At 43.4% G+C, this 14,527-nt stretch overlaps 1 protein-coding gene across 1 annotated transcript in view; it reads left to right on the top strand.

Annotated features, from left to right (window-relative positions):
- C2H1orf21 (chromosome 2 C1orf21 homolog) overlaps positions 1-14,188 on the top strand; it is a 109,655-nt gene extending 95,467 nt beyond the window's left edge. The window contains exons 4-5 of the mRNA XM_056844308.1: positions 1,071-1,131; positions 14,043-14,188. Of these exons, the coding sequence (XP_056700286.1) occupies positions 1,071-1,131; positions 14,043-14,081 (100 nt within the window). The 3' untranslated portion in view covers positions 14,082-14,188. The remainder of the gene's footprint in view (positions 1-1,070; positions 1,132-14,042) is intronic.
- The last annotated feature ends 339 nt before the right edge of the window (positions 14,189-14,527 follow it).

The following is a 14,527-nucleotide window of genomic DNA, read 5'->3' on the forward strand; positions in this document are numbered from 1 at the left end:
GGTGAGCACTCAGAGGGTGTGGGGCCTTGCTCTGTTATTTCTTCCGAGGATGTGTGATCTTGCTCCTTCATGCTCAGAAGAGGAAAACTCAGGCTGACTCATGACCCCTATTCTCTTCACCAACACCATCACCACCCCATGACTGGTCATTTTCCTCTCCCCATGGTGTTATATGTCTTCCTCCTTCTTCAGCTATGTGCCATTTGCAATTGTCTGTAAGACTAAAAAAAGAATGCATGCAAGGATCCCCCCTAGCCTCCTTTTTAAATTGTTGAGGAGGAGTGGGTGAAGCGAATGGGGGAGCTGGATTGAGTGGTGAGGCCATTTTTCCCATACTAGCCCTGCCCTGTTTGTTAGTCTTGCAGAACCCCTGCTTTAACCACTCCCTATTCCAGCCTTTGAGCTGCATGAGCGATAGAAGAGTGCAGAGTTCCCTGTCAAGTGTGCGCCCCTCTGCCATTTCCATTTCTTTCCCAACTGGCTTCTTCTGGAAAGGAGCCCTCCCACCCATTCCTTTCCCCTCCTTAGGTGGTAGACCTACAGCTCTATTCTCTAAGCCTGCAGCTATACATGTTTATTCTGCAGTAAGTCCCATTAATTGCAATACAGGTATGTATGAATAAGATTGCATTCTTACATCTCAGATCTATTATATGTGTTGACTTAGAAATAGGTATGCATAGGATTGTAGCCCAATCCCACACATATTTACTCACAAGTAAGTGCTACAGCATTTATTGCAATTTATTCCTAAGCAAGCATATATAGGAATACAGCCTTAGGTCGCTTGCATGGGGAAGGTCAGGATCCTGTAAATCGTGACATGCTCTGTTGCTGGATTAGTGCATCAGACTTAGGGTAGGTGATCTACGTGTATTGTACATTAACTATTAGATTCTTTTGCCAGTATTGCTGACAAAAACATCACTAGATTGGAACTGGATTTTTCTGCTCCATCCTGAAAGTAGCAGCCCTAAATCTAGACATCAAAACTATTATGTGTCTGAGGAACAACACCAATTTGTAAATACCTCTGAGCCTCTCAATGCACTGTTCTTCTTGTGTTTCAGCATGCACATCTCTGAAAGCCAACAGGAATTTTTCAGAATGCTGGATGAGAAAATCGAAAAGGTAAGGATGATGTGGCAGTTGTTTCCAAGTGACAGCCATGGAATGCCGCCTGTCAGGACATGTGAATCTCCATGCCAGGAGACTAAGAATCAGATTGGGGTGTATTACTTGCACAGTGAGAGGTCTCACTTATTTGCTTAGGTTTAGTGGTGGATCATCTGCTTGGCATTCAGAAGATCCTAGGTTCAATCCCAAGCATCTCCCGTTAAAAGGACCACACAGTAGGTGATGTGAAAGACCTCTGCCTGAGGCACTGGAGAGCCACTGCCAGTCTGAGTGGACAGTACTGACTTTGTCGAAGGCTGACTTTGTCCAAGTACTGACTTTGATGGACCAATGATCTGATTCAATATAAGGCAGCTTCATGTGTTCGTGTGTCCTATCTTTCTGTAGAATCAGCTGTCACATACTCGGCTCACAAGTATTAAAAGCAGTTGAACAGAAATTCAAAGCCCGACTTAAGAACTGCATAAGATTCCCTTGAAAGGGGCAGGAAAATATAAAGCAACACAAACACAATTTATGTTTTTCATGCATTATCTGTAGAAACGATCATTGTCTATGCAAGCCAAAAACCAACAATCCTGTATTTAGTATGGGCCCTAAATAATGATGATAATTTCAGAGGGGTTGCCTTGTTAGTCTGTGGCAGCTATAATAAGCATGAGTCTATTGACGCATCACAAACTAACAAGGTTTAATTCTAGCATAAGCTTTTTGTGGACTAGAGCAGTGGTTCTCAACCTTTTTCCGACCATGGTCCCCTTGCTACTTTGTTTCCTTCCTGTGCCCCCCCCCCCCGGCCTACCAGTAGAAAGGTAGCTATTTAAATGTTTTGTTTGTAAATAGCCAAGGAACAAAGAAGCATAAACAGCCACACAAAATGCACACATGCAGTTCTTATTGGGAAACTGAAATTTACAAAAAATACCCCACAAAAAGGGAATACAACACGCTAATAAACAACAATGTTCACAGACAAGGAAGAACAACGCCTCTACCACTGTTTTCTATTTTCTTCACTTCTCTGTTTTCTTTTTTCTTTTCTCGGTCACTTCTCTGTTTTCTTCACTTCTCACTTCCCTCTGTGGCCCCCTAGTCTTGTGCCATGGCCCCCCATTTACGCAATTTTCACCTGTGGCCCCCTTGGAATATCCTGGGGGGCCCGGGGGGCCATATGGCCCCAGGTTGAGAACCGCTGGCCTACAGCCTGCTTGGCAGATTATTGTAGTGGGTATAGGCAGACACTTACATATGAGATTATGAAAGAAAAAATTATAAACAGGGTTTGAGGGCCACAAAGTTCAATAAAGAACAGGGTGAGATATACTTAGCAAAAAATTCAGATGTAATCAAGAAAAGAACAGAGACTGTTCATAATGGCTCTATAGTTTTCCTAAGCTAGTTAACACCTGTAATGGCTGAGGAGTCCCAAGTTATACTAAGACAATTAGCAGCTATAATAATGGAAGAATCCCATTTCCTTGTTCAGCTTGCTGTGGGTGGGAGTCCAGAACCTCTTGATGAATTCTAATTCAGCAGTTTCAGTTTCTTTGAAAGGTTTTTTTTTGGCGGGGGTGGGGTGATTTCTAAATCATCAACAGTATCCTGGGAAGTTGAAATCTCTTCCCACTTGTTTCTGAAAATTGCCAGTTTTAATGTCACTTACTAATGTTAGTACTGTGGAAATTTGGGGGGGGGGGAAGGTGCCGTACAAACACGATATGGTATGCACATTCCAGTTGTAGTTTTGACACATTCACGTATTCATCTTCATTGAATCAACTTATGGTGATAAACCGACATTTTGTTGGTCACTTAGTATGTGGGAATGGCCCAGAAGGATTATGGTGGGTATTTAGATGTGACAAGCAGCTCAGGAGACGTTTTTGGGGTTTTTTTAAAAAGGGTTTTTTTTAGGGTTCTACCCAAAGGTTCTGTTCCACTGTTGGTGGATCCTTCCTTTGAGCTGAGACTTCCACTAGCTCAAAGACACTTGCTCTAGTGGAAGAGGTTTGTCCCATCTGCAAAAGGCTCCACCGTTAGCAAAAGGAAACCTTTGGATCCAACCTATAGTCTTTAGAGTGTGGGGAAAGTGATATTGCCAGAGGAAGGTCCCGTGTCAGATGTAGCTCTGGTGGAGGCAGGGCCAGGCAAAGACGGTCTGTAACCAGCAAGAGACAGGTCTCCTTGTGGCTCAGACCTGCAAGAAATCCTGCTCTGGAAATTTTTGTGGGTATGAATGCAGGTAGTGGCATTGGTCAAAAAAACACAAAATAGGTACACGGGGTATCATCTGCTGTGGCCTGTTATAAGGACGCTTCCTTGGTGGCTTTTGCTGTTTTCCCTTTTTGTTCCTTTCTTTGGCCAGGGCTGTACGGTGGCTCAGCCCTCACCTAACTCCTAGCTCAAAACCCGCTGGGAGTCTGAGTCCTGATACACAGCTCAGACAGTGTAGTTTTGTATTATTTGCTTGCCCTGGTTCGTCTTTGTCCTTCTGCTATGAAAACTGAAACATTCCTCTGAGCATGTTATAACTGAGGAGGGCGGAGCAAATGTCCTAGGTAACACAATAACTTTTGGCTATTTGTGCAGTAGAGAACTGCACTTACGACATCAGTAGATGCAAATTATTTCTAGGATTTAGAACTGACATTTTCTACAGGGGGAAGGAACATGGCATTGATAGGAGCCAAAGTGAGGCACTCTGTAAGAACATTTTGTGTTTTCCTTTTTTTTTTTTTTTGCCCAAGGATTTCCTTATTTCACTTGTCTTTTCTCTTAGGCTGGAAAGTCTTTTAATGCAGTACAACAGCTTAGCAATTGAGCTTTGCTTTTTTAAAAATAGCAGGCAAAATGGAGATGAATCTCCTTTCTAATGGAGATAGATCACGATGGGTAGCTGTATTAGTCTATAGCAGTAGAAAAGACTAACAAAATTTCTGGCAGGGTATGAGTTTTTGTGAGAAGTGAGCTGTGACTCACAAAAGCTCATACCCTGCCAGAAATTTTGTTAGTCTTTAAGGTGCTACTGGATTCTTGCTCTTTTCTACTCCTTTCTAATGGAAGAGTTGCTTCTGTGCATTTAGTTCAGTAGGCTTTCCGGTTCATTCTCACAGCTGCCATTGCAAATGTCTCCCCTAATAATGAACATATTGGCTAAACAAAACATCAGAACAGACTGTGTTTCATTTCATGGCTACCTGTGCAATGGTAAAATCTGTTGCATGATGTATTAAGGGAGTTTTCTGGTGACAGTGGAGGCTTAGATGGTGATTGGTTGAGCAGAGAGAAGGGTATCCGCCTGCCATTGGCTGAGCTGTTCTGCAGCATGCGAAGGGGGATAGGAGACCTAGGTGGTTGAAAGAGCAGCAATGCAGGGAAGCCAGTGAAGAACTTGTGCATTTGGTCCAGAGGACTGAGGAGGAGAGATACAAAGGTAGAAGTCTGAGAGAGCGAAAAAACCTTGCTCGAGAGCAGAGCTATTCCTATGGCCAGGAGGTGCAGCAGTGAGGAAATTCGCATATGGATTTGAACTAAGCCACTGAGTCTTTCGTTTTAGTCTTGTAGTCCTCACTCAATCTCAGGTTCTACTATAAATTATATCAAAGTTTTGATATGCATTGATGTAAAATGTATAGGCCACAGCATAATCCACAACTGAGTAGTAAAGCTTGCTCAAGGACGCGGATTGCATACATTTTAAGCACCCTTTCGCATTCTGTTGCATTATGGTCATAATCCTTAGGTGGCTGGCTCTATGCTGCGGGTGTTGGCTTTTTTCCATTTCTGAAAGCTGCAATAATCATTTACACTGTTGGCAAACAGAGAAGATGGTTGATTCTTTCAGTTTTTTGAAGATACTGAAGGGAGAGAACTTACAATAATATAAATGAAATCTCATTGCACAAAAGCTTGAGAGAGCCTGGAAAAAAATTAATTGTATACTCCCTACCAATTAAAATTGGACCCCATTGGATTAATTCAGGGTAAAATGTGTGTTAAAAGTTGTGTGTGACATGAGTGCTTACTATAGGGAGCTTCTGATTTTGTAACAGCACTGTGTAACCGTACGGAAAATCACATTTCCCGTTGCAATGTGTGCAGCATCCCTTAAAGTTAGAAAAATAAATGAGAAAATGACTTTTATGTACTAGAATTGTTTCAGGGCAACAGTATAACAAGCCTATTTAGAGAAGGAATCCTGCTAGAGAGGGTGTGAACCTCTGAGCTCTCTTGGGTAGATATAACCTTTTTGGTGGTTTCCAGGGCATTTAGTATGAATTCCTCTCACGGGTCAGGAATTCTCTTACTTAGGAAAATGTTTCCATTTTATCTGTTTCAAGTCTGGATCAAACTAGGAGGCTTATCACACTAACAATTTACAGCATATTATCATCGTGCTCGGTATGTGTGTTTTGGTGCGTATGTAACTGAATGCACCCCTTGGATTGCTGGTTTTGAAACAACATAACGAAATACATCATGGTATAGGCGTTTTGGGGAAAAACAGATGTCTGGCGCTTCCAAAGCATTTCCAAGCCAAAATGGGAGGTCTAAGGTGCAATCTAACCTGGATAACACATTTTTTAAAATGTAGTACAGTGAGGGGGGAAAGTATTTGATCCCCTGCTAAATTTGCCCATTTGCCCACTGACGAAGAAATGACCAGTCCATAATTTTAATGGTAGGTTTATTGTAGCTGTGAGAGACAGAATAACAACAGGAAAACCCCCAGAAACCCAGAAGACAAAAGTCAGAGATTGGTGTGCATTATAATGAGTGAAATAAGTATTTGATCCCCTATCAACCAGCCAGATTAGGGTTAGGGTTACGGTTCTGCTGTCGACAGAAGTAATCAATCCATCAGATTCCAAACTAGCCACCAAGATCAAAGAGCTGACCAAGGATGTCAGGGACAAGATTGTAGACCTGCACAAGGCTGGACTGGGCTACAAGCAGCTTGGTAAGAAGGTGGCAACCCTAACCCTAACTGTCAACCTCCCTCGGTCTGGGGCTCCATGCAAGATCTCATCTCGTGGAGTTGCAATGATCATGAGAACGGTGAAGAAGCAGCCCAGAACTACACGGGGGGAACTTGTCAATGATCTCAGGGCAGCTGGGACCATAGTCACCATGAAAACAGTTGGTAACACACTACGCTGTGAAGGACTGAGATCTTGCAGAGCCCGCAAGGTCCCCTTGCTCAAGACAGCACATGTACAGGCCAGTTTGCCAATGCACATCTGAATGACCCAGAGGAGAACTGGGTGAAAGTGTTGTGGTCAGATGAGACCAAAATCGAGCTCTTTGGCATCAACTCAACTCACCATGTTTGGAGGAGGAGTAATGCTGCCTACGAACCCAAGAACACCATCCCCACCGTCAAACATGGAGGGGGACATATTATGCTTTGGGGGTGTTTTTCTGCTAAGGAGACAGGACACCTTCACGGCATCGAAGGGACGATGGACGGGACCATGTATCGTCAAATCTTGGGTGAGCACCTCCTTCCCTCAGCCAGGGCATTGAAAATGGGTCGATGGGTATTCCAGCATGACAATGACCCAAAACACACGGCCAAGGCAACAAAGGAGTGGCTCAAGATGAAGCACATTAAGGTCCTGGAGTGGCCTAGCCAGTCTCCAGACCTTAATCCCATCGAAAATCTGTGGAGGTAGCTGAAGGTTCGAGTAGCTACACATCAGCCTCGAAATCTTGCTAACTTGGAGAGGATCTGCAAAGAGGAGTGGGACATAATACCTCCTGAGATGTGTGCAAACCTGGTGGCCACCTACAAGAAACATCTGACCTCTGTAATTGCCAACAAGGGTTTTGCCACCAAGTACTAAGTCATCTTTTGCAAAGAGATCAAATACTTATTTCACTCATTATAATGCACATCAATCTCTGACTTTTGTCTTCTGGGTTTCTGGGGGTTTTCCTGTTGTTATTCTGTCTCTCACAGCTACAATAGACCTACCATTAAAATTATGGACTGGTCATTTCTTCGTCAGTGGGCAAATGGGCAAATTCAGCAGGGGATCAAATACTTTTTCCCCTCACTGTATATACTGAGTGTGTTAGGCCCCTAGGTATCAGATCATGTCTGGTTTGTGTTTTTAAAAAAAGGTTGGCAGAGAGTGGTTTGCAACTGAGCCTTCTGGATTTCCCCCCCTTCCTTATTTGAGGAGTTCCATCTCTTTCAGTTTAGTTCAAAGGTGGTTGTCTTTCTCGTTATAGGTTTTTTTAAAACACCTGCTGACTGGGCTGAAACTATTGATAAATTTGCAGTAGCAATAACGGGCATTGTTAGGACAGAATCATAAGTCTGAACTCAGTGTTAAAAATGCAAGAGGACAATCCTGCAAGACTGTGCGTAGAAATGGAGTGTGTGTCAGGATGGAACCTCATTTTCAGCATTTGTTTCTGTTCTAAATGTAAGGCATAATAGAAACAAAGCAGGAGGACTCTCCCTTACAAGCAACAAAGGATACCACCGAAGAATAAAGGTTGTGAGTGGTCTTTGTGGTTGATTCTTCCATAGCACTCACACCCACTATAGAAAGTATGCTGGTCTGATCCAGCATGGATTCTCTAGTGTTCTTATGTTCACTATGCAAGAGAGTCTAATGTATCACAGCTATAACAGACCCAGTTTATTTTGTACCAGTTTCTCTTCTGCCATCCTTGGTTCAGCTTTTCAAATCATTACATTTGTGCTTTCCTGTTGGCTGCTGTCAGAAGTAGCTGGCACTTTAGAATCCCTCACCTTCTTCCTCTTATGTGACAGAAAAATTTGGATCCAGTATCTTGTCTCGGTATTATTATCCTGGTCTTGACATGCAGACGTAGCCCTGCTATTAAGGCATAATCCATTATTAAGTAACAGGACTAACCAATGAGAAGGAAGTGAAAGAAAGCCAGTTGATTGAGGAGGTAGATATTCAGGGAGAGTTTTATTAAAGGTTTATTTTAAAGCTTAAGGGTTTATCTTAAATAGGACTCCCCAAAGCAGCGAGAATCACAAAGGAAGTTTCCCAGTGGAGAATGGAGAAATTTATAATTGTGTCAATTATGCCTGAAAAATGATTCCCAAGGGTCTAATAGAGAGGATTGGGTCAGAAGGACAAGTAATTAGCTTGACCTTAGAAATCAAGGCATTAATATTATCTTCAGAAACAGTGGGTCTGAGATGCAGCCCAACAGGGAGAATAAAATATGGAGGATTCTTGGAGAGTCACCACAGGCAACGGTTCGCTGAACTGAATGAATTAGCCTCAGAACATGGTTTGCCGTTTGAAGCTGAAGGACAGAGACAGCCCTATCACAAAGCAAGGTCAAGCAGTGGCGGGTTTTGGGTGCAACTACTGGTGGCAGAGTGAGAGACAGACCAACCTGACCCATGGAGCAGAGTCCACAGGGAAGGTCTCCAGCACAATCCTTCTTCAGAGGCTTGAAATTCTACCTCATCTTACACAGAATGACTTTCTGAAGGATTGTGCCCCATATTATAGAGCAGGAGGGAAATATGTCACATGAAACCATGGAAATATAAGACAAATCCATCTTCCACACACATATGTCTACTCACATGTACTTTCACTCCATAGATGCAATCCTGCGAAAGTCGGCTGATTGAAAATTCCCACAATAGCAAACAAAGGGGATTTTTTCCAAAGATCCTGTGGGGGCATTTGGGGGGGGGTAGAGGTTCCAGATTTTCAGGGTAGCTTTCAGGGACTCTCCTTGCATGAACCCCCAAGTTTGGTGAAGATTGGGTCAGGGGGTCCAGTGTTATGGGCTCTGGAGAGGTCGCCCTCTCCCTCCTCCATAGACAAGCATTAGCCGATTAGTAACCAGATAATCTGACTCTTACCTTCCTGTTTCTGTATGGAGGTGGGAGGGTTGACCTCTTCCAGACCCCATAACCTTGGACCCCCCAACCCAATCTTCACCAAACTTGGGGGTTCTTGCAAGGAGAGTCCCTGCAAGCTACCCTGCACGTTTGGGTGCTCTACCTCAAAAATGCCCCCCCAGGAGCTTGGGTGATGCACATGATCCAGTCCTTGATGGTGGCCACGCTGTTGGGGACGGCCTTGATGTCCATGGGGGACAGAGGGGGCGGCCAGGGCAGCCCGCCTGAGCCAGCCCGGGGGGGGGGGAGAGCAAGGCAGGGGTGGCTGGTGGCTGCAAGCAGAGCTGGAGCGGGAGCCCCCCATGCCGCTGTGCCTCCCTCCCCAGCCGGTGAAGTTTTTGCTGCAGTTTGGGCACGCGCTGCGACAAAGGGATTGGGGGGCGCATGCCTCAGGTGCCTGAAGTTGGAGGGGGCGGGAGGAGGGACTCTTCACCTCCCAAGGCTCTGGCAGGGCCAGACCAAATGATTTCATGGGCCTCAAATGGCCCATAGGCTGGATGTTCTCCACCCCTGATCTAAAGCAAGAGCCTGCTGTCTGGAAGATTTTCCCTTTCCCTTCAGTGTTGCTTTGGTTAGAGCATGGGTGTCAAACATACAGTCAGGTCCAGCCCCTTGAGAGCTCTTATCTGGCCCATGAGGCAGCCACCTCACTCCCCCCCGCCCCCGTCCTGAGGTGTCAATTATCAAAGACTGTTAAATAAAAGAAAATACTGTCAGTGTTATTGCTTTCAACATATTTGTATTTTATGTAAAAATAAAGTAAAAAATAAGTTTATTAATAGGCTTTCCCTGTGTCGTCTATAGTTTGTGTATCCGGACATGGCATTAAATTTTATGGTACACTTGGCCCGGCCCGACCAAGTGACATTTACGTCATATCCAGCCCTCATAACAAATGAGTTCAACACCCCTGGGTGCTTGTTTCTTATGCCCATGCTGTGGATCAGAAGCGAAAATATGCATCCATATTGCAACTCAGAAAACGTCAGAGAAAGCAGATCAGTGTGTCGGGTGTATGATTGCATGCTACATTCATATATGGCATTATGTTAGCTTCTTAATTCAATTAATATGTTCATCCATGATCGCCCTTCCCCACAGTAGCTGCTTTCAAAGATTGGCTGTGCCAAAGAGCTGCTTGTCACACTTCCGGAAGACGTGGGCTCACTTCTTAGCTTCTGTGTGTGTGTGAGCACGCCTGTTCTTATTCTCTACTCTCCATTTTTTGCAAGTGCTGTCGCAGCCTACGCAAAGTCATCAGAAAGCTGACAAGATGCTTTAAAAGTTGTGCAAGAGTTTGAGTGGAATTCCAGCGTCCAGGGAATTTTTAAACCGGTTGAGAATCAAGGACTTGCTGGCCCCTTGGAAAAAGGACCCTAATGTTTGGGTTCATGTAAAGGACAGGAAAAACTTTTCCCTCATTCCAAATGTGTAGTTTATATATGTGGGGTGCAGCACCCCAGCATTAGGGTAGATACAAGTAGGAATGAGGGAGGTTTTTCCAGGAACATTTGGCCTGTCGTTTTTTGGTAAGTGTCTTCCTAGTGAACCTCGCCAGTCATTAGTCACCTGATCTTCTGTGACAAGTAACAGTGTGCTTCTAGGGCACCAGTCCCAAGAACCTTTTGCAAATGGGAAAAGGGTTTGTTCTTTTCTCTCTCTCAGGCTGTCACTGTGCCACAAAGGGCTGCCATAGGTGTGAGCGGGCAGCAGGCTAGTGAAAAGGAATGAAGTGAAATGTACGTTGACGGGGGATTGGGGTGGGGAGTCCAGCAAGACTTTGAAAGCTAAGACCAGCCCCAAAACAGCAGGTCGGCTCCGCTCTGCTTGTGAATTCTGAACTTTAATTCATTCTAGCGAGGGCCCAAACTTAATGCATACTTACGCAGAAATGAAAACTGGCACAGCTAACTGTTCTCAGTATTGTCCGATTTGCTGTGCTCTACTGAATCAACTCTCAGGAGACTGATTCTTACTTGAAAATCCTTCAAATGGTGCTTATCACTAAACAAATGGCTTTTTGAGCGGCTTTTAAAAAGTATTAGATGAATTTATAGATGATGGAAGTTTCAGCAGCTAGTCATGATAGCTAAATGAAACCTCCGTATTCAGAGGCACAGTATCTGAGAGGGAAAATTCTTCCTAATGTCTAGGCGGAAATTAAAAGAGGTTCCGTCTAGACATTAGGAAGAATTTTCTAACAGAGCAGTTCCTCAGTGGAACAGGCTTCCTCGGGAGGTGGTGAGCTCTCCTTCCCTGGAGGTTTTTAAGAAGAAGCTAGATGGTCATCTGTCAGCAATGCTGATTCTATAACCTTAGGCCGATTATGAGAGGGAGGGCACCTTGGCCATCTTCTGGGCATGAAGTATGGGTCACTGGGGGTGTGGGGGGAGGTAGTTCAGAATTTCCTGCATTGTTCATGGGGTTGGACTAGATAACCCTGGTGGTCCCTTCCGACTCTATGATTCTATGATACTTCTATGAGAAGCAGAAGAGGTAGAGGAGGAAAGTTGGTGGGAAGAGAATCCCCATTTGTTGTTATCCTTCTTCACAGAAAGGCTTGCTGAGGGTGTGCTTCTCTCTTTGTCTGTGTGCTTCTTGGCTTGGGCCTAGCAGTGGGGTAGGTTTTCTCCCCTCCCAGGTAAGGTTACCAACCCTGGAAATTAAAAACAAATTAAAATTCCAGTATTTGGACAGATCCTGGATGTAGGTTCTGGGTTGGAGCAGAGCAGTAAAACTCATTTGTTCCCCCGAAGTATGCGCTTGCATTTTCTTACAAGTCCCCTGCCACTAACAAATTAAAGAAGAGGTAGAAGAAAAAAGAGGGGAATAGAAGCCAACCTAGAAAACAGAAGTTGGGTACCCAAAGTTGGGTGGGATGAAAAATATATATAAATAATGAAAATATATAATTTAGAAGTACTATGTCAAGATTAAAATTATTTTTAAAATGTTAAAACAGCACAATGGCATTTCCTGTGGTTGATATCTATAACCACATACCAAACGCATTTTGGCCTTTATTTATTTATTTGTTTATTTTGTGATTTATAATCCATCCTCCCTGGCCGAAGCCGGCTCAGAGTGGGTAACATCATATAAAAGCATTACTACTTCAATATAAAAATCTAAATTTAAAATAATAAAATCCCAATTAAAACTTAAAACACAAAATTTCAAATGGCGCCTAACCACACTCGTATTGCTGGATATTTGCAGCAGGTTATATGGCCTTCCTCAGTGGTCTTTTTGAAACCCATGTAAAACATGCACACATTTACAGATATATATACATATACCGGCAATATAAAACAGACCGGGCATGTAATAGGTTGTATATATTCCCAATTACACCAACATCTGGTAAGATTGTCTCAAGATTTTATGCTGGGCTGTATATGTCTTCCATATAAGATGTGCGCAAGTATCAACCTAGTCAAACCTTGTTGACTAACCTGAGAAATCAGCAGTGGCTGAACATGGACTGACCCAAACAGGACACAGGGTCTTATTCCAAGACACTGAAAGACTGGACAATTCTACCAACTATTTTGTCAGATTGCACAGAGAAGCCATTGAAATTCATAAACATCAGCACAACTTTAACAGAAAAGAGGAGAGTTTAAGAATGAATAAGGCTTGGCTTCCTGTTCTAAAAAACCTCCAGACTAACAAAGACAACACTCAACAATAGCCATGCAGATTAGCTTTGGATTACACACATTAACAGATCACTTCACGATACAATGGTTCCATATTAACATACCATATCCTCATTAGCACATTATCTTGATACTTACAGGACAATGATTAGCACATTACTTTTGCAGGACAATACTCAGCTCAAACCCAACCCCTTTCTGACTATATATTACTCTTCCTACACCCTTGACACTGAGAGACACTGTCCTTCAGTGTTACTACTCTGAAGATGCCTGCCACAGTTGCTGGCGAAACGTCAGGAAAGAAAATTCCAAGACCACGGTTACACAGCCCGGATAACCTACAAGAACCAATGAACTCTGACCGTGAAAGCCTTCGACAATATATTGTTGTGTGTGTGTGTCTGTCTGTATCAATATCATTTCTACATCTAGCAGTAAAAGGGCTGACCCCCCATACCCCATGCCAGTCAGGAAAGCAGTCTGCCAATCTACTCTCCAGTATGTAGAAAAATGTGACTCTGTAAATTTAACAAATGAGGGGGACGCCAAAACAGGATTGTGAGGATTGTGCACGCTGCAGGAGGTTTGAAATGTTAAGAGCACTTGGTTGAAAAGGGGGGGAAACAGGGAAATTGGATTCTTGAGCCCCTGAGAACATATTGAATCCTGGAGGAAGAAATTTTTGAATTGTTCATCTCCCATGTGTGATTTCTCACAAGACTGTGGCTTGTTGCCTCTAATAGCAAACTTCATGTTTAACTATCTGTCATTAAAGTACTGAAAGAGAACTACCTTCAGGTGTACTGAAAAGTATGAATTTAAAAAAACTTCCTTAAGGCCTGATAAAAGTTGTTCATTCTCTAGGAGGCGGAGAATGCTGAGGTCAGTTGAACATCGGTTAAGGAGATTAAATGAAAAACAGACAGGGAGGGGAAATTTACCAACAGGTCTTCAAATTACCACAACACTGTTGTTTTTGCTGTAACAAACTAATACAGCTACCTTTCTGAAATCTGAAATAATATGATTGTTTCCCACACCCAGTGACATCCACACACTCTGCTGAAGAGATTAGGGTGGACTTTATGGGATTAACACTTCCTATTTGTGACTTACGCCCCATGAGAGAGTGTCTTGCTAATGTGGTATCCAATCCCCACAGTCTACCCTAACCACAAGGGACAAAGATGTAGGCGTTGCCTTAAAGTACTATGAGGTTGAATGCTACAAGAAGTAAAGGGAACTTGTATATATCTAAACCATATTTTTACTGCATATCCTTGATTTTCCTTCTCTGTATATTAACTCGTTTCTGTTTTTCTCTGTAGGGTCGTGATTACTGTTCAGAAGAAGAGGATATCACATAGTGACAGTTCTGCCAATCGGAACAGGAATGCTACTGCTGTGTAAATAGATTACAGTCCAGTCGAGATCTTTTTCGGAAGTCTTCTCAAATAAACAGTGCTACGTAACAAACAAAAGACAAAAAAAGATCATTTCCACATTGTATGCTCCATTCAGTTACAGTGTTTCTTAATGACCATACAATGAACATTGCTAAAGGAAAAGAAGAACGGCTTGTATGGAACTGTGTCTGCTGCTGCTAGTTGGAACTTGTTGCAGGTTTTTCAGTTTCCTCTGGTCCCAGAAACACAGCAAATCTTTGACATGCAACCTGAGAGAGACACTGTAGATTTCTCTTGAGCTGTTGGCCTGTTTTCTATTGGCTGCAGTACTGGTTAATATGAAACCTTCCATAACTGAGCAGCTCAACCTTCCAATTCACCCTGTTCGTCAACCACCACCAGCGGGG

Source organism: Euleptes europaea, chromosome 2, assembly GCF_029931775.1.
Source record: "Euleptes europaea isolate rEulEur1 chromosome 2, rEulEur1.hap1, whole genome shotgun sequence".
Taxonomy (NCBI): domain Eukaryota; kingdom Metazoa; phylum Chordata; class Lepidosauria; order Squamata; family Sphaerodactylidae; genus Euleptes; species Euleptes europaea.